Source organism: Dermochelys coriacea, chromosome 20 (assembly GCF_009764565.3).
Source record: "Dermochelys coriacea isolate rDerCor1 chromosome 20, rDerCor1.pri.v4, whole genome shotgun sequence".
NCBI lineage: Eukaryota > Metazoa > Chordata > Testudines > Dermochelyidae > Dermochelys > Dermochelys coriacea.
This window is the reverse complement of record NC_050087.2, coordinates 13,753,194-13,780,118: the sequence shown is the minus strand read 5'-3', so window position 1 is coordinate 13,780,118 and position 26,925 is coordinate 13,753,194. Positions and strand designations below refer to the sequence as shown.

The window sequence follows — 26,925 nt, the reverse complement described above, 5'->3', positions numbered from 1 at the left end:
AGCTAAGTAGAGTTAGGATGAAGGAGCAGGCTGGGGGTTGGGGTGCAGGGTCTGGCCAGGAGCTAGAAAGAGGGAGGGAGCTCAGGGTTGGGGCAGGAGGTTGGGATGTGGAGCGCTTACCTGAGGCAGCTCCCATTTGATGTAAGGGGTGCAGGTGGATATGTTGGCAAGAAGGCACAGGAGCTCCCCATTTGGTGCTCAGGGTGGGTGTGGGGATGTGGGGGGGGTGCAGGCGTCAGGACATGGGGGGTGGGGGGCTGGGGATGTGTGGGGGTGCAGGAGTCAGGGCAGGATGTGGGACGGGGGTGCAGGAGTAAGGGCAGAGGGCTGGTTGTGTGAGGGGGGGTGCAGGGGTCAGGGCTGGGAGGTGGGCTGGGTCGTGGAGGTGCTGCCAGCCCCCTGCCCTGAGCGGTTCACAGCAGGGGGCTGGAGGGCGTATACCCCCATTCCACCTCCTTTCCCAAGGCCCTGCCCTGCCTCTTCTCCACTTCCTCCTCTCTCTGCCCGGCACACCGCTGACTGGGGGCAGGGGGCAGGGAGCGGAGGCGGGGTGCGTCCACAGTGCGCTGGGGAAAGAGCCGGGAGCTTGGCCGCTGGCTGCCGTGGGGCAGCAGGACAGAGCCCGGGGCGCAGCACCACCAAGCTTCTACCCCCGCAGGGGAGAGCGGGGGAGAAGAAGCAAGGCCGGGCTGGGGCCCCCCCTACCCCGGATTCCCCCGCCCCCATCTCCGGCAGTCCGGCCGCCCTTTTTTTTCCGCTTTGGGCGGCCCCGATTAGGTGTGCCTGGGCACACCCCGTGCGCACACCTATGCCTCCCCCACTCCTTTCTTTCCAGATCCCCCCTGCCTCCCACCTGCAGAGTCCCCATCTCTGCAGACCCCGGCTGCTTGGAAATTGAGACTCGCAAGGAAGGGCCTCCTCCTTCCCCATCCCACCCTCTTGCTTCCCCCCCGGAGCACTACCAGGCTCTCTTGGCTTCCGCTGACAGTGGCTTCCCGCTCCCAAGGACAAGGAGCGCAGCAGCGCTTGTTTGGGAAAGGCAAAGTAAAGAAACCTCCAGGCGACTAGTCCTGCCGGCGGTCGGTACCACCTGGGGCTGCGCGGCACGAGAGTCAAACCCTGTGGTGCTTCAAGATCTCCTCCCTGGGGTGCTGCTGCAGGGGCCGCCGAGGGTTTCCGAACGTGGCTCTCTTTGAACGCTGCTTGGAGAGCCACCTTCGATGTGCTGCCACCCCCTGTTGTTCGTCTCTGCGAGCGGGGGCCCCAGCAGTGGATTTAAGGACCTGCACCCCTCTGATTCAGGCCTCAAGTGAGCCACAAGCCCACCCCCAGCCCCCCTGATTTCCTTTGCAGCCCCAGTGGCTTAGCCTGGGGGACACTGTACTTGTAGGATGGTGTTTTTTCCAGGGGTCTGCCCCCCAATGCATGCAGGATCGGCCGTGAAGCCAGAGGGAGCCTCTCACGCCTCTTTCAGCCCAAGGATTTGAGAGGAGCGGCGATCCAGGGCGCTGTTTTAAGCCCTTCTGTGTTGGTGTTTCCCCTTCCACTGGCCATTGTCCCATCAGTTCTGATGCAGGATCTGTTGCGGTTTGTATCGTCACACGTCTCTCTGACTTGACAGCCACGCTCTGGGGCTGCTGCAGGGCGGGGGAGCTGTTGGATGGAAATTGTGTCTCCTGGTTAGAAGTCGAGAGCAATCAGCTCAAGCCCCCTATCTCTGTCGGGAGTGGAGGAGTTTTGCTGAGGCTTGGAGCCGTCCCTCTAGTCCCTGATCCTGCTGTCTTCTCCGCTGCTGGGTAATGACCAAGGCTGGAGGATTCCTGGATCGGGGCCGAGCTTCGCGTCGACTCTGGTTGTGAGGGCCGGGGAGAGAGGGAGATAAATAAATGAAGGGAAACATGAGCCATGGAGCAGAAATGACCTGCCCCAACCCCAGCAGGAACAAAGGCGCTAAGATGTCACCGCTTCAGAAGCTGGAGAGCCTGGCTGGGCGGATCTTCTACTGGGGGCCGCGCAGCGAGGCGGGGGCCCCGGCCGGCAGCGAGACAGCCCATGTGTCCGAGCACACTGCCGCCTGGAATGAGCAGAGTGAGTTGGGATGGGAGCCCTGTTGGTAGGACCATGTGCAGCCCCAGATCCCAGGAGGTCGGGCTGCTGTGATTCAGTGCTGGGGAAGAGATGCAGCATCTGAGTCCTAGTGGGCATGCCGGGGGGTACCAGTGAGGCAGGCGCCATTGAAGTTTGTGGTGGCTTCTGTGGGGAGACCACGGATTGAGTCTGGTCTGCCCAGCGACCCCCTGGAAAGGTTCCCTGAGGGGCAGGGTCGAGGTGAGGGGGAAGCTCACTCAGTGGATGAGGCCTTAGGAGCTCTCGGTTCCCAGTCACTGCTGGCAGCAGCTTGACATCAAGGGACTCGTCCTCCTGCCATTCCTGAGCCATCGGCCGTGTTGCGCCAGCCACGCGAGCCTCTTGCTATGCTGAGGAGCTGATGGTGGCACCGTGGAGGTGTGGGGTGGGACGTGGGCTCTGGAGATGGCAGCTCTTATGTCAGGAGGGCTGAACCCGCCAATCCGAGTGTGACTTCTCTCCTCGCTGAGTGTCTGCGCCGGGCGTCCAAACCAGTTTGTGTGGCGTGCGCTGCTCCATCGGCTCTGGCTGTTCTGCCAATGGTAGCTAATCTCCACACACACACAACCCCTCCGAAGGGAGAGATTATCTTCGTTTTGTGATGGGGGGAAACTGACATGCACAGAGAGGAAGTGACTTGCCTAAAGACTTGCAGACTTGGGGACGGAGCTGGCTATGGAACCCAGGAGTCCTGGCTCCCAGTCTTCCATACTGGTTAGAGCAGGGCCTAGGCATCAGGACTCCTGGGTTCTGTCCCCAGCTCTGGGAAGGGAGTGGGGTCTGTGGATTCTTCTCTTCCTCATTACTCCCTGTCTGTCTTTCTTCCCCTCTTTATTCCCACTCTCCCTCCATTCCAAAGGCCAGTCCCTGGGGTGTGGCACTTCCCGTTCCCCCCACTGCACCTGGGAAGCTGCAGGCCAAACGCCTGGTCCTTGATCGCTGCAGATCTTTGGTGTGGGTGGTAGGCTGGGCGCTCGGATCCCTTTGCCCTGAGTGGCACAAGGACCCACTGGCTCCCCTCCGTGGGATAGTCATGGCTACTTCCCCGTGCTGCTGGGACAGATTTGTGCCCTCTCATGTGTCACTTACACTTCTTCTCTGACATCCTGTCTCACTCTTTCCTTCTCATCCACTTTCACTTCCTCCTTCTCTTTCATGCTCCCTCTTTCTTTCCCTTATTTCCTCCTTTATTCCTCCCCTCCCCAGCTGTGACTCATCAAAGACGAAAACTCCCCCCACTCCCTATTTGCAACCTGTCAAGTGTTACCTGGGTGTTGATCAGCTCCTACTCTTGAATTAACTGCACAGCTGCTTGGGTCGAGGTCACATCCCCACTCCGTGGCCCGGGCTGTAGTTTTGGGTGGGTAGGATTCCCGTGGAGGATCTGGAAGTCCCCACGCGACCCTCAGTGGCTCTGCTCCCTCTACTGGGGGCTCTGCGCTAGCTTGGCGGGGGAGTGGAGGGGGGATGCGGGGGATGAGCTATCTCTGAACCACCCGCCAATCCCAGGCACGCGCTGGAAGTTCAAACAAGGTTGTAACAATAGTGCCTTGGCAGGGCAGCCAGGATTAAAATAGCAGATTGTAAAGCACCTGGTGCCAGCGGCTTCTCTAGCACCTTTAACCCTCTGCTGTCTCGGCCTTCTGAGCGCTGCCTCCAGATCCAGCGGGCATGGTGTGGGGGGCAAGCTTGGACTTCTTGATAGCCTAGTGAGTAAGGACTATACGCCATAGTTTGGTAGCACCAGGAGTCGGGACTCCTGGGTTCTCTTCCTGGCTCTGGGAGGGGGTCTAGTGGTTAGAGCAGGGGGGTTGGGAGCCAGGACTCCTGGGTTTATTCTCTTAATCTAAGGTACTTCTGAGGGCCCATCACTGTAGCATCTGAGCACCTCAGTCAATGCATTTATCCTTACAGCTTGTCTGTGAGGCAGGGCTATCATCCCCAGTGTACCTGGGGAACCTGAGGCACAAAGCGACATCTCCAGGGTCTCATGGCAAATCAGTGGCAGAGCCAGGACTAGAACCCAGGTCTCCTGATTCCCAGGCCAGGGTCTGATCCACTGGTTGGCACTGATTCTGCCCACTTCTCTGACCCAACAGAGCAAGGCACTGATACCGGGCAGGGCATCGGGGGTTTCCTCTGTTACGTGTTGGGGGCACCGCTGCAGAAGCTCCTGGGTGGAGCATTAGCAGTTAGCAAACCCATGCTGGGTCTGGAAACTGTCAGGAGGGAGTAGGAGGGGCCCTATGGGGGTGTTGCCTTCTTTGCTAGCTGCTGCCTGTTAAAGGGGATGGACCCTCTGAGTGTTAGTTACACCCAGTCGCAACCAAATCTCCCTCTGCAGGTTGCCGCCCGCCTCTTTGTCTCAGACATCCAGGCTTCGGTATTGTTGCCCTTAGTTAATTTCACACTATATCAGCAGCCCTGGCCCTCCCAGGTGAGAACCCCAACAGGTCTGCCATCCCTGCGCTGTCTGCCCTGGAGGGACCCTCCCGGTGGCTGGGGCAAGGGGCCCCTGGTGCCAGACCCTGCTCCCTCCTCATCTGAGGCTGCTACTGGACTGGCACTAGAAATCGGGGCAATTCCCTCTAGGACCCAGGCCAGCGGCCCCTGCATGAAACCAGTTTGCATCTCAAAGTGCCCTGGAGTTAGAATAAATTGCTCTGCCCACCTGGAGCCTGATTCCCACCTAGGATCCACGTAGCAAAGATGTGCAGCCCCCTCACTCCCCCGACAAACTGACCCTCCTGGTCTGTGCTCTGTTTCCCCGCTGCAGCTGGGCAGCGCTGTGGTGGTGGTGGGGGAAGCTCACAGGACTCTAGCTGAGAGGAGGGGTTTTAACCATCTGAAACAGAGCTGGCTCCTCTCTGACTTTGGGTAACTGAGACTCTGCTTCTTGGCGTTAACCCCTTGCTGCCTGCGATGGCCTCTTTCCTCGCCCGCAGGTGGCAAAGCACGCGGGTCTGTTGCCTTGGTGGTGAATATTTAAGCCAGCGGGAAGCTGGATGCTCTGTGGGGGGCTGAGGAGGAAGTTGGGTTTCCCGACCGTCATGCCTGGGAGCTCTCCTAGGAACCGCAGCGTGCCGCAGGGGTTGGGGGCTGACGCTTATGCCCCAGATTGCAGCTCGGGGGTGCTGAGTTGCAGGGGGTCGCTGCGCCTCGCAAGCAGTGCTGCACTAGGGGGCGCTGTGCTGCAGGCTGGGAGCTCGGTAGGCGGCGCTCACGCCGGTGCTCCAGTGTGGCACCAGGGGGCGCTGTGCTGCAGGGAGCAGCGTGGGGGCTGCTCTCTCCCCTCCGTCAGTGCTGAGCCCAATGCCCCGACTTGGTGCTAGGGGGCGCTGCGCTGCAGGGTGGTGCTCTCCCCTCTCAGCATGGACTCCGGTGCTGGGGGCTGGTGCGATGCCAATGGTGCCGTGACCCAGGCTACGCCCAGGGTCAGCCCCAGCCCCAGCTCGCCTGTCTCCATTCTGCCTCCTTAACCCCTGCTCCTGCCATTCCGGGGTCACCAGCCGGCATGTTCCACCCCAGAGGTGGCTGCAGCTCAGCATCCCTCCATACAGCTTGTCTGTCGCTAGCTTTGTGATGGGCTGGGAGGCCGGATGCTGGGTGAATGCAAATGGTGGCTGCCTTGCTGCGTGTCACCGGGAGGGGGCACTAGCCAGGATCAGTGGAGCCGGTCTTGGGGCAGGGGGAGAGGGGGAAGGCCCTCGTATCTGGCTTCACTCTCTTCTGCAGGGCCCGTGTAACTGACTGCTGAGCATGCGTGAGGGGTTCCCCGCCTGTGTCTGATGTGCTGAGGATCTGAATCTTACCAGCCTAGCCAGGGAGCCAGGACTCTTTAGCTGAAGCTGGAGCAGCCCCTGCTTTTATCTCTCCAGGTCCCTGGTTCTGTCCCCCATGCGCCTGGCAGTGCATCAGCCAATAGCAGAGGTTTTGCACATGAGCTGGTGGCTGGGCTTCGGGGGTACAGAGGTGCCACAGAATTAGGGTGTAGATGACATTGGGTCCTTGCAACAGCTGTGTAGGGACATTGAGAGAGTTCCCTCAAGCCGTAGCCTGAGAGCCAGGACTCCTGGGTTCCATTCCCAACTCTGCGAGGGGAGCGCTGGCCTGGATTCTAAGGCTAGAGAAATTCACCCACCTGCTTCTGTATTGGCCGTAGTGGTTAGAGGCTGGGAGGCAGGGCTCCTGCGTTCTGTCCCTGGCTCTGGGCGACGAGTGTTGTCTAATGGTTAGAGTGGGGCTGAAGGAATCAGGTCTCCTGGGTTCTGTTCCAGCTCAGGGAGAGCAGAGTCTAGTGGTTGGAGCAGGGGCAGTACAGGGGTATCTGTACTGAGGGGCAGTACAGGATTGTTCCGGTATTAAGCATCCACAGGGAGGGAGCCTCCAGCCTTTCCCTTGCGGGTGATGGCCCTTCTGGCTAACTGATCTCTGGCTGGTGGTGGATGAATTTCCCCTTACGCTATTCCAGTCCCCCCTTCCCCTGCCAGAGCCGTTGCTGCTGCTTCCCTTATCTCAGAGCAGCAGAAAGCAGCTTCCCCTCCTTAGCCAGCCTGACACTGTCTCCCAGCGTGATCTGCAGCCAAGGTACAGCTGGATGAGGGATTGATCCAAGAGGGCGGGGATCTCTCCTGCTTTTAGCTTTGGCCCCTCCCCTTGCGCTCATGGATCGGCTCCAGAGCTATGTTTATTGAGTGTTGCATTAAATCTGGCCACTGGGAAATCAATCGGGGCTGCTGCTCCATCAGCTTTCCAGCCCTGGGGCAAAAGTTCTGTTCTTCATCTGTTCCCATAGTGGGCGGTGGGGGTGGGGCAGCGTGCTGGCATCGGGATTGGAAACTCCAGGAGCTCTGTGCAGGATCCGGCTGTAACCTGGTGCTCTCTGGATGGGGGGATCCGGGCGGCATTTGCCAAGGAGGGAAAAGATCCTGGCAATATCCCAGAGTTGAGAAAGTCGGGCTTCTCGTCAGAAATGCAGGAGTGGGGGAGCGAGTGGGATGTCCAGCGCTGGGATTGCCAGGCCTCAGATTGACTAGTCCAGGTGGCCACAGTGGCCAGTTCATCCTTCATGATGTTCGCCATCCTCAAGCCAAGGAACTTGTAAGCACTTTTGTGAATGAACTCCGTCCCCCAGCTGTGACGTTATGAGTGTAATATATCTCACTGAAAGGTGACAGAGCCAGAAAAAGTTAATTAACTCACAGACTGACTGACCCATGGCCGAACTTTAAAGACTGTTTAGGAAGATAATTGAATAGAGCTTTGAAATGCAAGTCTGCATTGTTAGAGGTAGAAGGGTAGATGTTTGCTCAGGTCTTGTAATATAAGCAAACAAGTCTTGTCTATTGCTATAGCTTTGATTCAAAGATCGAAAAAGGAATATTAACATTTAGGAACACACTTGAGTGAAATAGTATTATTGTCTATGTCTCTTTGAAGGTTGTGATAACCTGTATCTGAACTGTTTAATGGATAAATTATTCTGTGCTAATTGCCATGATGTTTGGAAGAAGGAAAGTTAAGCCTATTGTTTTCTCAGGCCAAAAGGCTGCAGGAAATGTATAAAAACCTTGGGACAGGATCCTTCTTTATCTCATATCTGCTTTGGGTTTCAAGAGGGGGAAACCTTAAGCCATAAGGATTGAGATCCCCAGTCACTGACTGGAGTCACCCTGAATATGGACATTGGACTATAACCTATGGACTATTTCTAAAAGGCCTTTTGGCAACTATAAGCTGATCTCTGCTCTGTATCTGAACCTCAAGAATTGAACTCAAGTTTGTCTGTGTATTGATCTTCTAACCAACACTCTCTCTCTTTTCTTTATTAATAAATTTTAGTTTAGTTAATAAGAATTGACTAAAAGCATGTACTTGGGGTAAGATCTAAGTTATTATTTGACCTGGGTCTGGGGCTTGGTCCTTTGGGGTCAGGAGAACCTTTTCTTTTATATGATGAAATAAGATTTTTCAGAATTTATCATCATATGTTTGACATGTGTGTCTGGATGTAGGCCTGAGGCTGGGTACTTTAAGGGAACTGCATTATCTGTACTTTTGCGTAACCAGTGAGGTACTATAGAAGCTGTTTTGTACGGGCTTGGTGAATCTAAGTATTGGAATATCCACCAGCCTTTGCGGTTTGTTTGCCCCGTTCTGTTTGCAGTTCACCCTGATTGAGTGACCTCAGCGGGCTCCCACAAGCAGCACCGTCACACCAGCACAATCCTCAGCCCAAGTTTACAGGGCTGGAAAATGACTTGGCTGAACTCACACAGTCAGTCAGGCCTCCTGAGCGTTCCTGGCTTATCCAAAGTTTATGTCAAGATGCCCCGTTATCTCACTGGGCGTTGGAGCAGGTCCCACAATAACCCTGACCAAATGCCAGCGTGGTTAAGGGTACGCCACCTCCTCTGAAATCCACCTCCCAGTGTGTTGGATCCTTCACTCTTCTGCACTGCAATGTTAAGCAGCTGCTGTTCCCACCCCAGAAACAGCTGCATTTTGGTGCTGGGTGAGCAGTCTCCATGCAGCATTGCTGTGCGCTGTTGACCAGCTGCCATGACCCACCCCAGAGGTGGCTGTCATGAACATGCTTAGGGATGAGCCAGCGTATGAAGGAGAGGGGGCAGGAAGGGATTTCAAGTCACGTCTTTGACCTTATCTCTTGGCATGAGGGTACAGTTACATGCCCGGGGATGGCCAGACAGGAGGAATTTGGCTTTCGTTGCATCCACTGGAGCTTTTAACCACCCTGGCTCATGCTCCCTTGGGGGAGGAGGGGCGAGTGTAACCTAGTATGTGTTGTATGTCCCTGACCCATAGACGCTGTGAGTCTGTTCCTGCCCCAGATACAGAGCCTGGTTGTGATGAAAAGCTGTAAAGACTCCGGCCTTTAGCTCCGCAGGTCACCGGTTCAATCCTTGGTGTTGACCAAAACGGTGGTTGTCACAACCCCTTGGACTCCCTCTGGACCTGGCTAGCTATGGTCTTGCGCTGGTCAATTGCAAGTTTCTAAGGCCTAAGCCAGCTCCTGGGAGCCTACGGGTGGGTCTTTGCTCCGAGTTAGCCAGGCTGATCAGCCCCCCGGTAGCCTAGTCTGGGTCTGAGCAGCCACCCTGCAAAGCCGTTTGAGTAACTGTGTCCTCACTGGCTCTGCACTTCTTCCAGGGGAAAATCCCAGGGCTCTTTGTGCTGAGACGCTCAGATTCTTTCCTTGGCCATCGCGGAAGAACTTGTCTGGCCTCAGGGGAATTGTGGGAAGGCCTTGGGGGACTGTCGGCACACAAGGGTTTAGCCTCTGCAGAGTGGGTGGGTTCTAGCCCGAGTAAAAGCAGAGCCTAATCCCTACCCTGCCCCCAGCTAGGCTGGCTGGCCCCTGGGCTCCATCTCCCACCCCCACTTGGCCGGCTAGCCCCTCCCAACTGGGGTCAGAGGTGTTTGTGTGTGGACAGTAGTGGGTATGCTCTCCATGCCACTCCAGGCCAGAATTTAGGGGAGACCCCTAGTGGTGACACCATGTATTGCCAGCTTGGCAGTGGCAAGCCAGAGAGAACTCCAGGGTGTCTGTCAAGTAGCCTGGATAAAGGATCCCTGTTTAGCATCTCTGCTTTGTGGGGTGCCCTATAGAGGGGCATGGTCTAGTGAGTTAGAGCAGGAAAGGGGCAGGGGGCTTGGAGACAGGACTCCTGGGTTCTATTCCCAGCACCAGGCAGGGAGAGATGGTGTATTGCTTAGTGAAGGTGTGGAGAACCAGGATTCCTGGGTTCTTCTGTTCCCATTTGTCACTGTTCTGCCATGGGACCTTCAGCAAGATTCCTTCCCTTCTCTCTGCCTCAGTTTTCCCACCTGTAAATTGGGGTTGATTGTATGCCATGGGAGTTCTAATGTGTTTTGAGATCCTCAGGGTGGGAAGATAGAGAAGGGCTTTCATAGGTCATAGGGGGATAAGGAGCTACAGTGAGGTGGCTGAAGTGGGCAGGGAGAGGAGTTGGGGGATCCTCTCTTCCTTCTCCAGTAGTGGATCAGGGCAGTGTCCAGATGCTCCAAGGGATTATGGGTGATGGGGGTGTTGGGTAAGAACCCAGTTAGAGCAGCATGGGTGGGGGGAAGCTGCAGTTGTTGTGTTTAAATAGACCCCTGCAGCATCGCTGTGTGAATGTTGTCTCGCTTTATTTGCACTGCCACCATGTGATCGGTTCTGTCCCTGTCCTCCCCACCCCCTCCCTGGGTGCGCGTCCTCGCATCAAGAGCTCAGAACCCATGGAACTGCTGGCGGCAGACACTGCTTTCCAGAACCAGCTGCCCCACGTACCGAGGTGGTGAAGGGACGCTTTGGGGAGTTGCTCTAGCCTTGTTACTGCCTCCATCTCCAGGCAGGTGGGATTGGCGGCACTGGCAGATTCACTTCTAGTGGCAAACAGGAACCCAGGAGTCAGGGGCAAGGCAGACCTTGGGAGCAGCTGTATCCAGGGGCAATAGGCGCTAATGGGTACAGCCCCCCTGTGCCAAGGGAGCTTGAAGGCAGCTGTCACTGGAGGATCCGGGCAGTGCGATGGGCCCTCTAGCCTGGCATAAACCCGGCCCCTCCAATGCAGCCGAGGGAGTGGTGGTGCCACAGACACGCCCTGGAGCTGCACTTGGCCCTGCGCTGGCTCGGGTCTCTCCTTGGCTCTCCGGAGAAGTCGGGTTCGAAATAGAGTTGTCAGCCGTTATCTTTCTGCCAAAGTTGTACGTTCATTTAGATCCCCCTTGGCGCAGGCCATGGAGGCTTTGAAGATGGGGACTGAGAACTTGAACTTGGTTTGAAATGCAGAGGCTCAAAGGTGAAGCATGAGATTGGAAACTGCTACCCACAAGCTGGTGTGCTTTAGGTTTCCGAAATCACAAATGTTGGGCCTAAAACTTGTCATGTCTCTTTAAGAGCAATCTGCCCTTTGATTAGGAGACTCAACTCTCTTCCAGATAACTCTGATCTCTCCTAATTACAGGTCCCTAGAGCCCTGGTGCTGGGCCCTGCTGGGCTTTGAATCAGGCTCTGATTTCCCTTCAACAGAGAATGGCTTTGTTAACCGGATCTGTGGTCATAAGTGGTCCGACGTTCTCATGCATTTTCCTTTCTGTGTATCGGGGTTGATCCCTGTCCCAGGTATTCGAATAATACCTCGTGCTGCTGTATCAGATACAAGAGAACTGGATGCATTGTGATAAGCAAGAGTGCAGTCTAGCAGTCAGAGTAAGGAATGGGAGTTGGGATTCCTGGCTCTGGGATGGAGAGTGGGATCTAGTGGTTAGAGCAGGGGGCTGAGAATCAGAACTCCTGGGTTCTATTCTATACTACAGAGATGGGCATCTGTATAAAACCCTGAGATAGGTAAGTCTGTCTGCTTAGCAAAGGAGATCTCAGTGGTATCAATTTCACTCCTGCTGAAAGTCGGCTTCACTCTAGGGCTCTCTGAGTTGCAAGAAGGGTGAGGGACCCTTTGTCTGTTTCAAGTGGGACTTAGTTTAAAAATAATTGGAATATTTCAGGATTTGTTTTTAGACAGCATGGGGGGGGGGATTTAACCAAAACTTACATTTTTGGAGGCCAAATTTGAATTGGCTGCTTGTTAAATGTTTTTTTAATTACAGTAGCTCCCAGAGATATTGATTGCAATCAAGGACTTCTTGTGCCTGGGTTCTGTACTTTCACAGGGGGAGAGCTGTGTGTGCAGTGAAGGTGTTGGTTTTGGTAGGGTCTGTTTTTATATGCCTGTGCTGTGCTGTGTTTAGCACATAGCACTAGGAGGAAGATGTGGGGAAGTTTGAGATGATCCTTAGATCCTGTGGCAGTCATTTCCACCCTCTTGGATGGACTCCCAAAGAAGCTCTATCTCTCTCACAGACGAGCTTCACCTGGCTGGTAGAAAGTGCCATGGGACGGGAGGAGTGGGGCTGACAGCCACAAGCTCCATCCCAGAGCTCTCGGCTCTAGGGGTCCCTCGCCCAGGCCCAGGGCCTTGAAGAGAAAGAATGAGACTCTGAGATGAGACAGGCCCAAAAAGGGAACAAATTATTGGTGTTGGGCCAAGTGAATTAGAGGCTGGTGGTGCAGAGAAGATTCCTCCATCACTGTCTGGGGCTTCCCCCAGTTCATGTAATTGATTAGCAGAGCCTCACAAGTCTTCCTAGACCTCCAGAAGAAGGCAGAATGGCTGATCTCCCTTCCCAAGGCATTGATCTGGTGTGGATGATGCCAGGAAAGAACAGTGGGGGAGGGGTATTGCAGGTCAGGGCAACTGCACCTGTATTTGCCACTCATGGTCCAGCCAGAGAAGCCACTTAGGTTTCTGGCTCCCAGTTATCACCTCTCTTGGGCAGAGACCTGCATCTCTCTCCTTCCTGCCCGGGGGATTTCCAGGCTGCACAGCTCCCTGCCTACACTGTGAGTTCCCCAGCTAGCCAGACTGCCTCAGCCGGCCTGCTTTGCCCTCCTTCCTCAGAGGCTATGAACAGACCAGTGTCCCACGGGTATAAGGTACCACACTGCTGTTAGCAAGCACATTGATTCTTACGGTAAAAGCATTGCAGGGAAAACCTCTTAAAAACCAGCAAAGAACCAATATGCCTGCTGTTAAGCTTTCCAAAGATCACCCTGCTTTCAGCCTGGTAACTCACAGGCAGTGGGTTTCTCCTCGGGGAGCAGCTTCCAGCAGCTGAGGTTTTGCATAACCAGAGGCGTTACATTTGCAAACCCCTCCCCCTAGAGTTTTGCTGGGAAACGTACTTAAGTTTAATAGTTTCATATGGTCCCTCAAAGCCCATAACCCTTCCCTGGGTTTCCATCAGAGATGTCGCATACAGTCCCACAATAATACATAACCGCCTGCCTTTGTAATACAATGAACTCCTAAGCTACTTAAACTGAGTTCTGTAAGGTACGGCCAAGATAATGCAGGAAATTGTCTTCTCTGTCCCATGTCCATGCAAGGATCCCTCTTCCCTGCCCCCTTGGGGCGGGGATCGATGGTGGGAGACAGTGGCTGGTGAGCCAAGTCTCTCTCTATAAATAATCCGGAGAGAGTAGGAGACAAAATGAAGGTAGGTCAGACAGACTGAGCATCTGGGGGAAGCAGATGTGAATTCAATCTCGCTCCGTGGGGCTCCACGGGAGATGGGCTGTGGGGACTAGAGGGTGAAGGGGGGTGTGGGTGGGGGTAGTTAGCCAGCAAATAGCTGATCCCCGGAACCCTTTCAGGGCTGCCCTGCCCTGTCCTGTGGGATCAGGGGAATCCCTGTAATCTTGGTCTCCTTTCCTCCAGCAGTGAATCAGTCACATCTGTAGGATGTTGTCCTGCTTCCCTGGTGCATTTCAGGCCCTTGCCTGGCCTATTTCTCAGCCCTTTCTTTAGGGCAGGGATGACAGGACTGGAGCGTGGTGATGCCGGGTTTCCACAGGATGTTGCTATTTAGCAATTAAAGTGGGGGGCTCTTGGGGTTCTGTCCCCAGCTCTGGGAAGGGAGTGGGTTGTAGTGGTGAGAGTGGGGCGGCAGGGAGTTGACTCCTGGGTTGTGCATCTGTGACCCCAAGAACCGCAGCACCCAGATCTGGATCTAGGCTTTTAGCTTGTCCCCTCCCTAACATCTGAGCACCAATGATCCCTGGGGGAGGCAGTTAACTTTATACACCTCTGGTGTGGGGGAGACTTGCCTGTGATGGTGGGGGCAGGGTTGAGTTCTGGGCTCAAAGTCACCCCCTGCTGCTGCTCTGTGCTTGGCCTTGCTGCTGCAGCCATTCAAATCCCGTGGGCATCTCTTGCACTATTAAGAGCTGAGGGACTTGGCCCTGTCAGGAGCAGCAGGAAGCAGCGAAGATAAAAGGGGCTCTCGGTACCAAATATCCCTCCAGATGCTGCAGATTGCTCCAACCCCCATCCTTGCTCTCCCTCCCATGGTTCTGGGATCTGGCAGCAAGGACAGGGAGCCCGGCTGGTGAAGGAAGGATGGCCTGGCTGGATGCCAGAGAGTGGGGCACTTGGCTGGTCCCAGGCTGCTGCTGTGGAGGCTCTGGCAGGTTGTTTTAACCCCTTTGTGGGCAAAGCCCAACTGGGGTTTCTGACTTTCAGCAGCCATGTGTATGTGTGTGTGTGGAGCACCCCCTTGTGGGCTGTTGGTGTCATTGATCTGTGCTCTGTATGGTTGAGAGAAGGCTACACACAGGCCTCTGCCCTTTGAGCTAAGGGGGAATCTCCTTCCCCTTCACCCTCCTTTGCTGGCAGCAGTAGTAGATCCCGTATCCTCCCATTAGGGCAACGTGATCCACGCATCTTATCGTCATTTGACTGAAGGGTTGTACGAGTGTCTCTTTGTGGGGTGCAGGTTGTGTGTCGAGGGGCGTGGAACAGGCATCCCGAGTGGCATGTTCGGTGGGGGGTAGAGGCACAAGTGCGCCCACTTGGTAGGCACTGGGGGTTGCATTAGCCCTCCCTGACGGGGCTGTTCAGTGTGTCCAGGGGCAGGCACGGGAGTGGGGGTGTTGCGGGAGCTCCCCCACATGGACCTCCCTCTAGCCAATCCCCAGCTGAGCCGCCCTTTGTAGCCAATCTGGCACCACCATCCCGCTGATATGTTTAAAATCCTTGCCTGCTTTGTGACTGCGTGCCTCTTTGCTGAGGAGGGGGGGCTGAAAGGGGAGCTCTGTCCACCAGGCTGGGTGCCCCCCTCCTGACTCCTCACGCTGCTCCTTCTCTCTTTCCCTCACAGTGAAGGAGTTCCTAGCCAAAGCCAAAGAAGACTTCCTCAAGAAATGGGAGAGCCCCTCTCAGGTACTGTGCCCCCAACCCAGATCATCCCCCACCCCCGCCCAATCAAGGCCTTTGCAGCCCCAGGCTGATTACTCCGCAGTCACCCCCTGGATCTTTCCCCATCACTAAGCCACCTTGCCACACAGCCTCCTCTGAGGGTCTGGGGGTTGTTTTTGCTCCTGGGGGGTGGGGCTGAATGGACCATGTTGCTCTTCAATCCCCCCCTTCCCCCAATCTGCCCTCTGGTAGCTGGGGGGCCAAGAACTCTGTAGGTTCAACTCCATTCTGCTGAGGGAGGGGGACACTAACCATGTGGGACACCTCCTGATCCAGCCTGTCTCCCCCTCCCCCATCCTCCTCCCGAGGCTCCAGTGTGGTCGTCGAGCCCAGACCAGCCCCAGATTGGCTCCCAGGGGGGTTGTGCTAACAGGGACCCTGTTCAAAGGGCCTCCGTTTGCTGCCTGCGCTTGAGCTCAGTGCCCCAGTTCATAGGTGCCGGAAAAGCTTTTGGGGTCAGCCCTGGGTCTGTCCCCACTGGAAATCCCGCCTGGGGTGGTTGTGGGTAAATCCTGAGGCAGAGCTGCTGGTCCCTCTGCAGCACTGTCACTTTGCTAGTTCTCCCCACACACCCTGTGTCATTAACGCCATGGCACAGATGGGGAAACTGAGGCCCAGAGGGGAAAGGACTTGGTCAAGGGTATAGGAAGTTGGTGGCAGAACTAGGAAGAGATCTTTTGACTCCTAGTCTCCTGCCCTCTGACCACTACACTTCATTCCCTCTCCTCACAGACCGAGGGCTAGAACCCAGGAGTCCTGACTCCCAGCCCCGCCCCCCGCCTCTAAGCCGCCATCCCCACTGAATGGAGCTGGGCGGGTCGCCTGTCTGGATCTGGAGTCTGGTTCTGCCCGAGGAGCAGGGAATCCCTTGTCTGTGTCGCCTTACAAATGTAGCGGCTTCCCTTGGCGCCCTCTGGTGGTGAAATGTGACATCTACTTCATATCCATGTTCTCAAGAACAACCCCAGTGCGGGGCTAGGGGGTGCTGTGCTGCAGGGAGTGGCGGGCTCAGGAGGGGGCGCTCTCCCGTCACAGTCAGTGCTGACCCTAGAGGGGCTGCCTTTATGGTGAGCTATAAAAACCGAAGCTCTGTCCCCCTCATGGTCATTAAAGACCCCTCCAGTCCTGCAGTGCAAATCCCACTGTTGCGAGCAGGTTCCTTCCTCGTGCCCCCAGGACCAGTCTGGCCCCACGTCAGGTTTGTTTTCCCCCTTCCAGAACACGGCCAGTTTGGATCAGTTTGATCGAATCAAGACCCTGGGCACGGGCTCATTTGGGAGGGTGATGCTGGTGAAGCACAAAGAGACCGGGAATCACTATGCCATGAAGATCCTGGATAAACAGAAGGTGAGAGGCTGGGGACTGCCGCAGAGATCTGGCCTGGGGCCGTGGAATCCCCAGTGCAGGGGACGGATGTGGGGCTGAACCCTGCATGGGGACGCTGGAGAGGGGAGTGCGTGGGAGGCGTAGGGGGTGCTGCACCAGCAGAGGAAGATCTAATGTTACTACTTCCTTTTCTCTCCCAGGTAGTGAAGTTGAAACAAATTGAGCACACCCTCAATGAGAAACGGATCCTCCAGGCCGTCAACTTTCCATTCCTTGTCAAGCTCGAGTATTCTTTCAAGGTAGGTGTCCTTCGCTTGCCAGCCCGGCCCTGGGCTCTGTCTGCCCCTGACTCCCACAATCCCCTTGATTTGTTTCCTATTTAAAAGCAAAGCTGTGCTGAAGGGGTCAAAGGGCACAGTCTGCGTCTCTTGTATCCTGAGAACAAACCTTCCTGGCATGACAAGTTTGGAGCTAAGAAAAATCAGTTTGGATCATTCCCCTTTTTCACTCTCTTCTGTTCTGCTTTTGACTCCAGGTTTTGAACAGTGATACTTTCCCCACCCCAACCTGGTCAGTTTTGCTTTTGTTCCTAGTCAGTTTCAGTTTCCAGCTTCCATGCGCTGGCCCTAGGGCATGAGGTCTGGCTTGCGGGGGAGTTTCAGAGGAAGTCCTAACTTAACTTCATGCTCAATTGGCTTTGTGGAGACTTTGAAACCATCGCGTGGGATCGTTTCCTCCTGATGGAGTTTCTGTGAAAGCTAAAATTCAGGCCCCAGCGATGGGGCTTGGACCCTCTTCCCTGAACCTGGATCTTGAGGCCTGTGAGCTACACCCTGTGTGTAGGAGGGAGAGCAAAGGTAGTTGTGCCTTAAAGCTCCACAGCACCCCCTGTGGCTGGCCTGATTAAAGAGGGGCTGGCTCTGAAGGGAGATCTGCCTCCTGTCTGTCAGCCTGAGGTTAGTGGGTTGTAGCGAGGAAGAGTTGCCAGCTCAGAGGAAGCTGCAGGATAAATCGCAGCCCCTGCGGGAGCCTGGAGGCTAGGGTGATGGGCGTGTTAGCAGCAGGCAGTGCTGGCAGAGTCGTTTTCTTGGGGCCCCTCATCATTCTAGGGTTAAATAGCTTTGAACTCTGGCCCCTTGTCTGTGGAAGCTGCTACAATGGAAATGTCACTCCTGCTCAGTTCTGTGTAGCTCTCGGGTGACACAGTAGCACTGGGGCCAGCAGCTGCTGTTACACAGGCTGGCTCGCTGAGCCAATTGATTCTCCTATGACAGTGTAAAATAAATACCTGAATCCGCGGGTGTAAATGTGGGAGAACTCTGTTGAAATTAATGCGACTGCTCTGGATTTACCCCGCTGAGCTAGGAGTCTGTCCTGGTACGTGCTGACTGGACCTCATCAAGGTACCATTAGGGTGTTGGGGCCTGTTTAGTTGGTAGAGGGTCAGGAAGGCCCATGTCATGCAGATCAGAACTGCCTGAGCAGGGAGACCAAGGATGGACTACGCAGCCAAGGCTGAGCTCCCTTCGTCCCCTTACAGACAGCAGGGTTCAGGCATTGTTCCCCGTACACTCTAGGGCACCCACCTTTACCCTGGTCCTGGGACTCAAGGGGTAACCCTCTTAATTTAGGCACCCACCCTCACCCTTCCGTGGGCTCAGGGCGTCTCCTCACACTCTGCGGGTTTGCAGGGTCTTCTCCCAGTGAAAGAGCCTTACACAGAAATATCCTTAACCTCTATTTATTAACAGTTACTGTTACGGACTCTCAGCTCGTGCCCACTCTTTGCCCCGTACAGTCCTTTGGGGGAACCCCCTTCAGTGCAACAGCCCTTCTCGGGGGTCCTCTCTGGGGGTTAAGTCCCTCCTTCTCCTGGAACCGCACCTCTCTGAGCCTTAGCAGACCTGTCTCTCACCGGGGGCCCCTTCAGGGAGTCCACTGGCTGTGGACCCCCGGGGCCTCCACTCCCAGAGGGAATAATGCAACCCTGTTCTCTAGACCGGAGCGACTCTCAGCCAGCGTAAAACAGGAGGGTTTATTGAGCATCTGAACACAGCATAGGAAACTCTCAGGGCCCTCGGGCCTGCCCTCCCCCAGCCCAGCACATCCAAGTCTCGCCTGCATCCAGGTGGGCTCTGCCTGTTCTCTCTCTCCAGTCCCGAGGCCCCCTGTTTCCCAGCTGGGCATCCGATATCACCTCCCCCAAGCCCCGCCTCTGTCCATTGTCTTCTCTCCTGGTAAACAGGGTTCCCTGGGCCTCCTCTTCCTCTGGTCCCCGCTGGCTGGAACTGCCTGGTAAGGTCACACGGGTCCTCTCTTCACAGCCCATTGTCTTCCCTCTGGCCAGAACCAGCTGTGACTCCCGAGCTGGGCCACCAGGTTACCAGTCGCTGGGGTATCCATTCTCCAGGCCATTGGCCGGGGTCCCAAGTTCCGTCCCTGGTCCTCTGTAACAACAGACTCCCTCTCCAATCAACTCATTCAACCAGTAACACACAGGGAAACTGAGTCCCGCCCCCTCTGCATGCAAATCATTGAAAAAAACAAGGAAAAACAAAGAGAACCCCCACTTCATCACAGTTACCAGAACAGAATACACGTGCTACTCATACAATGTCCATCACTCCCAATAAGGCAGAGGAACTTTCCCTGCTGGCCAGTCGGGATCAGGTCATCCTGGGACTCCAGCTTCTGCACGGTGTGCTTGGCAGGGTGTTGAGGTCTGGTAGTGCTGATATTGGGCTGTGTCCTGGAGTTGGTTCCCAAGAACTTCCTTTTGCACCCCAATATATATAGTGAAACTTGAGTCCTACTTAGCTCTACCTTAACCCATCATTTTACTGAAGTATTACAAAATATTTCTCTGACCAATCCGAACATAGTGTGAAATAATTCTTTACCCAGGCGTACCTCGCCACCTTTGTTGACGTACACCTGGCAAAATTAGTTATGTAACAGAAACAATCAAAGAACCAGACTGATAAACAATAGAGAAGTGGGGACCAGAAAGGGAAAACAATCAAGAAGTAGAGATTTCACACCCACACTGCTGATAAGTGATTCCTTTGAACATCCTAAGATCTGTTTCTATGCCTGGTGGTTGTGGGCACTAGTAGGACAGAATCGCCTTCTGAACAGCCCAATATTACCTTGTTTTGGTATAACTTAGATGGAGTGTGAGGATGTGACTTTCTGCTTCCTGCTCTCCTAATCTGGCTGCAGAAAAAGGTCTCTGACCGTCCAGCTTGGGGCGCTGTGCCCAGGCCCCGGCTGGACCCTCTCTCCAGGGCTAGCTGGAAACTGACCCTGAGCTCGAGGGCAGGGGCAGTGGTCTCCACACGCGCGGGTGCTTGGTGCTCATGTTCTCATCACTGAGCCGGGGTTGGGTCTCGCTAGTGGAATGGCTTTGTTGGGCTCAGCGGAGTTACTTCGGAGGCTGCTCTTTGACTTTGCAGCCCTGAGAGACGATGGAGCCAGCCTGGTCAATTTCACACTCTGCTTTTGACAAGTTTCACTTCCTGCTTCTGCTCTTTTGGGGTGTCAGAACTGGCGGCAGGTTGGGTTTCCCCTCTGATCTTAGACGTTGCAGCTGGGAAATCCCTCTTGGGCCCGCCCGTCCCTGCCCCTAGACCAGAGGTGGGGGAGGGGTTGAATTTTCTAGGCCTCTAGTACTAAATACTCCAAGAAAATAAAGCTTGCGCCCTCTCATTAGTGAATCTGTTCCCCAGCCGCGTCGGTGCAGCAACTCCCACTGCAGCTGTGTGTCTGGGGCCTTCGGCACCACGGCGCAGCCCCTCTCGTCCTTGAGCCAAAGGAGTAACAGCAGCAACTGGTGGCAGTAGTAGGCTGTTATCTCCCAGACAGCAGGTGCACTGCATTGTGTGCTATGGCAAAGCCAGGCCAGTGCATCAGGCTCCCTTGAGGCATGTGGCGTTAGTGCCCGGAAAGGGATGGGGCTAATAAAGGAGCAGGGGTGTGGTGAGCAGCTTCATCCTGGTGTCGCAGGCACTGGCGGGGGGCCAGAGTGGCTCCATCCCTTGCATTCAGTTTCTGCTGCATTTCCTTCTAGGATAACTCCAATCTGTACATGGTGATGGAATATATCCTGGGCGGGGAGATGTTCTCCCACCTACGGCGGATCGGGAGGTTCAGGTGAGTGTTGCCATGGGAGCCGATGTTGGGGACTGCGTTGCTAATGGTTAGAGCTGGGTGTTGGTTAGACTCCTGGGTGGTATCCCTGGCTCAGGGAGGACAGTGGGATCTAACACTTAGAGCAGAGGGACTGGGAGTCGGGACTCCTGCGTCCTATTCCTGCCTCTGCCATTCACTCCTTGTGGGAAGGGGGGAGAATCACTCTGTGCCTCAGTTTCCACAGCTGTAAATTTGGGATTTAGTTCAGTAGAGAACTAGACCTTTTATCCACTAGCAGCATCTGCAGCGACGCTGGCTTTGATCCTCATGCTGCAGGACATGACCTGATCCCCAGCTGTGCTGGTCAGGAAGGGATTCCCCATGGGGAGAGCTGCTGAGGTCTTCTGCCCGCATTAGCCACACTCAGTGGCAGGGATGCCAGGGCTAGGTGGAGTCATGCTGGAAGGAGCTGGGGGTCCATGGGTGTCTGTGTTGAGGCTAGGGGGGAGATGCTGGTCTGGGAGGGGCTTGTCCTGGGTTGCCAGGCTGGATGGAGTCAGGGGTCTAGCAATGGTGGGTGGAATGTGTGTGCTAGGGCTAGTGGTCTGGTTTGGGCAGATGGGGCCACCAGGCCTAGAAGGGTTGGGGCATCTTGCCTGGGGATCTATAAGGAAGGGGAAGGTGGGGACGGAAGGGGGCCGAGGGTACTTGGCTGGCTGAGAGGGGGCAGATCTGGCCCGGGATGCCCACGTTCTCCTCCCACCTCATTGCAGTGAACCTCACGCCCGGTTCTACGCTGCTCAGATCGTCCTGACCTTTGAGTATCTGCACTCGCTGGATCTCATCTACCGAGACTTGAAGCCAGAGAATATCCTGATAGACCAGCAGGGCTACGTTGAGGTGATGCTGCCGCCCCTCCCCCACTCCTTCCCATCCCCATCCCAGTGCTGGCTCCTGGCTCCCTGCCATGATCTCCTCCTTGCCTAAGTCTCTCTCTGCTGCCATCCCCTTCCCAAAGCCAAGACACCCCCAGGAACGTAACACGGACAGAATACATCAGTCATCTGCTTCCCCCCTTCCCCTCCTGCTGTCACAGCCCCCGGGCTGATCCAGCTTCTCCCCTCTCTGTGTTTTGGCTCCAGGTGGCAGATTTTGGTTTTGCCAAGCGGGTGAAAGGCCGAACCTGGACTCTGTGTGGGACTCCAGAATACCTGGCCCCCGAGATCATCCTCAGCAAGGTGAGCTGGGGAGGGCCTGTCTGCTGCCTGATCTCTAGCTGATCCCTGGCCACCAGGTGGTTCCTCCACTCCCCCAAATATTTGGTGAGTGACCCTGGCCTGCTTTCCCTGGGCAGGGTTATAACAAGGCTGTGGACTGGTGGGCTCTGGGCGTCCTCATCTATGAGATGGCAGCTGGTTACCCTCCATTCTTCGCAGACCAGCCCATTCAGATCTACGAGAAGATCGTCTCTGGCAAGGTATTTGGGCTGGGGGAGGGGACACTTGTGTGATTTGGGGGAGGCCAGCAAAAGGGGGGTGTCAAGTCTCAGCAACCGATCAGAGAGATTCTCACATGCTGCCCCTCACACGTGCTAATTTCCTCCATGCTCCCCCAATCCCCAACACATGGGCATCCTCCCTGTCATGTACCCCATTCCCCCGAACCCCATAACATAGACCCTCCTTTGCTACATACCCCTGTTCTCCAACACATGAACATCCTCCCCATTGTGTCCCCCACACATGGACCCTCCCTCGCCACGTACCCCTACTTCCCCAACACATGGTCTCCATCCCCCACCCCATCACCATTGGGCTCCCTGTAACTCTCATGGGGACTCCTGGAACAGGTGCCTTTGGTTTTCTTATACACTGTTGTTAATTGCAAAACCCTCCTCAATCCTGCTATGTTGCAAGACTAAACATTCCTTAAAGACATCGGTCATCTCCAAGCACTGGTAGAGCACTCATCACCATAGTAACCAAGAGCCCATAATATTCCTCTGCCCACCCCAGTGCCTTCTCACCAAGGATCTCCAAGCACTCGTGGTGGACACGGTCAGCTTAAACCTAGTGGGGTTTTAAAAAAACAAAGTTGTGTGGCCTAGTGGAACTCAACAGGCCTGGGTTCTGTTCCCGGTTCTCCTACCAGCCTGCTGAGTGACCTTGGGCAAGTCATGTCTCCCTGTGACTCAGTTTCCCCTTATGTAAAATGAGGATAGTGATGCGGCAGCTCTGCTTTGAGATCTGTGGAGGAAAAATGCTCAATTAGAGCTGGGGGGGCTGCTGCTAATTAACCATTTCAACTCCTGTGTCAGTCCTCAGTAGCCTAAGGACTAACTTCTTGTCCACTCATTGTCCTGGAGTGTTTTTAAAGGGCTTGTTATTTATTATTAGGTGCATTATGATAATGCCGACAAGTCCCAGTCATGGGTCAGGACCCCCCTGTGCTACGGGGCTCTACATTACTAGGTGTATTACGGTAGTGCCTAGGTGCCCAGGTGTAGCCCATGACCCCACTGTGCTATGGGGCTCTATATTATTAGGTGTATTGCGGTCGTATCTCAGCCCCCAGGCATAGTCCAGGACCCCCCTGTGCTAGGGGCTGTACATTATTAGGTTTATCTGTGAGTCTAGCCATGAGGGGAGGGCAGGTAAAAGCCAGACCTCTGTCTCTCCTCCCTACCCCAGGTTCGGTTCCCTTCTCACTTCAGCTCGGACCTGAAGGACCTGCTCCGGAACCTGCTGCAGGTGGACCTCACCAAACGCTTTGGCAACCTCAAGAACGGGGTCAACGACATCAAGAACCACAAGTGGTTTGCTACCACCGACTGGATCGCCATCTACCAGAGGAAGGTAGGAGGGCGGTGGCAGGCAGAGGAGAGCCTGGGTAACTCCCACCTGGTGCAGCCTCCATCAGCAGGAATTGAACCTGGGATCATCAGTGCCCAGGCCTCTAGGAGCGCTTTGGTTACTGGGACTCTGTAGTAGGGTGTTGTGGCTGGGTCCAACCACTAGGGGGAGATATGCTCACCCAGCATTGGTTTAAAGTGGGGAGCCCTCAGTCACCTGTTTGTAAGATGGTGGCAAAAGCAAGGTCCTGTCCCCACCCCCTGAGGATTACGGCCTACTACTGCTGCTGCCCGCTAATGGGCTTATTCCTCTGTGTCAGGTGGGAGAGGGCTGTGCTGAAGGTCCTGATTAAAACCCTCCTGATGATGCAAGTGGGGACTCTTACGGGGTTCAAGGGGCTCATGACCCCCTGCCCTTCCCTGATTGCAAAATAAGAGGAGGGGGTTCTGGCTAGATAAAAGGGGGCTTGAGGAGGCGCTGATCCTGTGTCCCTCACCTGGTTGCTAAGGGGCCCGATCCTATATCCTTAAGAGCGCTAAGCGGGGTCATGGGCTCCCCCTTCCATGATTGCAAAGTGTGCGGGTTTCCGGCTGGATTGAGGGCGGGGGGCTCATCCTTGCCTGCCTTGTTACGAAGTTGGGCCTGACCATGCGCCCCAGCAGACCCAGGAGTTGGGGGGATGCAAATGTTGATCCCTCACCTCGTCCCCAACCTCCCCCTCCCCTCCCTTTGCAGGTGGAAGCTCCCTTTATACCAAAATGCAAAGGCCCTGGCGACACGAGTAACTTTGTCGACTACGAGGAAGAGGAGATCCTTGTCTCGATCACTGAGAAGTGCGCCAAGGAGTTTGCTGAGTTCTAGGGCCAGCGGCAGCCTCTCCTCCCGCCCCCCACCCCCCGCTTGGGTGGGTGCGCACGGAGCAGGTGGGGGCGGGGTTGGATTTGATCAGCAGAAAGACCAGCGTTCCTTGCCTCTGTGTTTTATTTTTGTAGGAGGGGGATAGGGATTTGCCTGGATCTGGTTTGGGGGGGAGCGGGAGACCCCTTATTCTAAACCTGTACTAAATAAATGACAGTAGAGAAGGGCAAGAGTCTAATTTCTCCCATGCGCACCCCTGATCCTCCCACTTGCACATGCTTCCCTCACCCCCCGCCATCACAAGCCTGCAGCCCCCCATAGCAGCTCTCATCACCGCCCCCCACCGGGGGTTTAAACAGACCCCCCCCCCACACACACACTCAGCTCCCACTGGTTACTTTCCACCCCCTCACACTGATCAAGTTACCCCCCCACCCCCACACTGCCTCTCAGTCCACACGTGCTGCACGCCCACCATCCTGGCTGGCTTTATTGGTGGTTTTTAGTTTTTGAAGGGAGGGGCGGGGGGCGTATTTTGCCATCAAATCCCCCCCAGATCTTCATGGCTATTTGCAAAGGCTTCTGGGGGCAGGGTATGGAGCAAAGATGCCTCAACACCCACGGTCAGGGCAGATCAACATCTTGGCTTCTGGAATAGCTTTGAATCCCCCCATCTCCCAATGGGGGAGATAAAATCCCAGTCCCCCACTGCCACTCTGGAAAGAGGAAGAAGGAGAGAAATCTTGTCTCATTTTATAAACTTGGGGGTATGGGGGCTGGGCTCTTTTTTTTTAAATTAAAAATAAATAAGTAAATTAAACCTTATTTTCCATTGGGGGACGGGGGGGGGGGGGGATTTAAAAATCCAGGCGTGGGGCTGGGCTAACTTAACTAACATCAGCTCCCACTCTTCCCCTCCCCCCTGTGCCAGGAATTTAACGCTCCAAGCTTTGAATGTGTCCAGGTTTTAGCAAGGAAAAAAAGAGAGAGAGATCTGTTTTTTTCAGGTAGAAACTGACAGTATTTCCCCACCCCCACTGCTCTCTGCGGGGTGTCTGGTTTGGGGGTATCTTACACCAGCGGGGGGAGATCTGGGGGTCGGTTACAGGCTGGAACACAGGTGCTGAGGGAGGGGATCTCTCTGATGGGTTTTGGATTTTTAGCTCCCTTTGGAAATAAAATGCTGCCTTTTGAATCTAGGCTATGAATGCGGGCAGCCCCCCACTCCCACCCCTCACCCCTTCTTTGGCCTGTCCTCTTGTGTGTCGGGGTGGGGGGTGCAGGAGGATCTGGTTCTGGGGCACTTGGTTATTTTCCCCCAGGTCAGTGGGGGCTTGTACACTCTTCTCCCTCCCTCCCCGCATAGGCCAAATGGTGCCCTGCAGAAATAACCTTAAAGGATTTTCTGGTGGGGGGCAGGGTTCCCTTTACCCACAATCCTCCTGGGGCTCCATTCTGCACCTCCGATTTTACACTCTCGATTTTAAGATGACAAGGCGGGAGGAGAAACCAGAAAATGGGGGGAGGGGGCAAGGAACACAGGATCCCAACTAGGCCCTGATCCGCTCCCCCCCGACTCTGAACTGGCCCCCCCAGGGAGCGAGCCCATTAGATCTGTGGTCAGCTTGGAGGGGCATTAAGCCATGATTAGCCCCTCCAATGAGAGATCAGCTGGGGGGAGGGGGTGCTGATACCTAGCCATGATCCTGCTTAATTGGGGGGGAAAGTTCATGGAGGGGGGGCCTCTTGTTCTGTTCATTTACTTTTCCTCCTGTCTGACTCTTTACTTATCCTCCCCGCCCCCAATGCAGTGCATCAGTGGGGTGGTTCTGTTCTAACCCCCCCAGCCTGTCTCCCACTGTGTGTGATCACCAGCTGGTTGAATTTCTTGTTTCTCTCTGGGGCGAAGGTGTGTGAGCTTCTTTTGATTTCATAGATAAATTATATATATTATAAATACATGAGCACTGTCAGGAGCAGAGGGGGGAGCCCAGTGGCTAGCCCTCCCCCCATCCCCCAAAATCCCCCTTTCCCACAAAGAAGTTTGAGAGTCCTGTCTAGAGGGTGGGGGTATCATCCGCCCTGCCCCGGGAAACACCTCTGTGTCCTCTGACAAAACTTGTTTCACTGGAAAAAACAAAACAACCCCCCCCCAGCCCCCACTTCCTCTTTAACAGTGTGCTTTGTTGTAAACATATTTGAAACAATTACCAATAAAGTTTTGTTTAAAAAAAAAATCAGACTGGCATGTGGGCTGTTCGGCTCTAGGGGGGCTCTAGGGGACAGTTGTTGTGGCTGTGATGAGCCGGGAGCTGTTCCTCTCCCCGGAAGCCCAAGGAGTTCAGGGATATAGCGGGGGGGCCAGGGCCACCATAAGCGGGACCTGAACTCGTCTGGAGTTGGAAGCCCCAAGGGGCAAGTGTCTGCGCATAAATGGGAGGGTGGTGTCTGGCCGATGGATAAACGGGCATCGTAAGGAGCGGAGAGATTATTTTATCTTGGTGTCAGGCGGGAGGAGACAGCTGCTGGAATACCATGGCCAGGTCTGACACCCACAATTCGAGAAGGAAGGGGAAAAATTGGAGAGGGGCAGAAAATTGCCATGAGAACGATTAAATGGGGGGGAAACCTGAAATGCAAGGAGCTTCTTAAAGCGAAGGTTAAGGGGTGCCATGATCCCTGTCTAGAAGTATCCACATGGGGAATAAAACTGTGATAATGGGCTAGTCCCGCTAGCAGACGAAGGTCTAAGGAGAGCCAGTGTCTAGAAGCTGAAACTAGAAACATTC

The 26,925-nt window shown here is 55.2% G+C and overlaps 1 protein-coding gene across 3 annotated transcripts; it reads left to right on the top strand.

Moving 5' to 3' along the window:
- Positions 1-1,871: 1,871 nt before the first annotated feature.
- On the top strand, positions 1,872-26,266 carry LOC119845878 (cAMP-dependent protein kinase catalytic subunit alpha). Of its 3 annotated transcripts, none has more exons than XM_038378787.2 (10): positions 1,872-2,088; positions 14,872-14,933; positions 16,188-16,316; positions 16,496-16,594; positions 20,365-20,447; positions 21,200-21,326; positions 21,569-21,664; positions 21,781-21,903; positions 23,117-23,281; positions 24,014-26,266. In XM_038378787.2, the coding sequence occupies exons 1-10, from the start codon at positions 1,887-1,889 to the stop codon at positions 24,137-24,139; spliced, it is 1,212 nt and encodes a 403-aa protein (XP_038234715.1). In that variant the 5' UTR covers positions 1,872-1,886; the 3' UTR covers positions 24,140-26,266. The 3 variants fall into 3 exon arrangements, with proteins under 3 accessions (XP_038234715.1, XP_043362749.1, XP_038234717.1); XM_043506814.1 differs by lacking the exon at positions 1,872-2,088 and adding an exon at positions 10,922-10,952; XM_038378789.2 differs by lacking the exon at positions 1,872-2,088 and adding an exon at positions 11,218-11,275.
- Positions 26,267-26,925: the final 659 nt, after the last annotated feature.

Excerpts from the sequence above, each read along its gene's own strand:
- LOC119845878 (XM_038378787.2), top strand. The coding sequence starts at position 1,887 with ATGAAGGGAAACATGAGCCATGGAGCAGAAATGACCTGCCCCAACCCC. Across the intron at positions 2,089-14,871 it reads TGCCGCCTGGAATGAGCAGA|TGAAGGAGTTCCTAGCCAAA; the intron begins GTGAGTTGGGAT and ends TTTCCCTCACAG. Across the intron at positions 14,934-16,187 it reads AATGGGAGAGCCCCTCTCAG|AACACGGCCAGTTTGGATCA; the intron begins GTACTGTGCCCC and ends TCCCCCTTCCAG.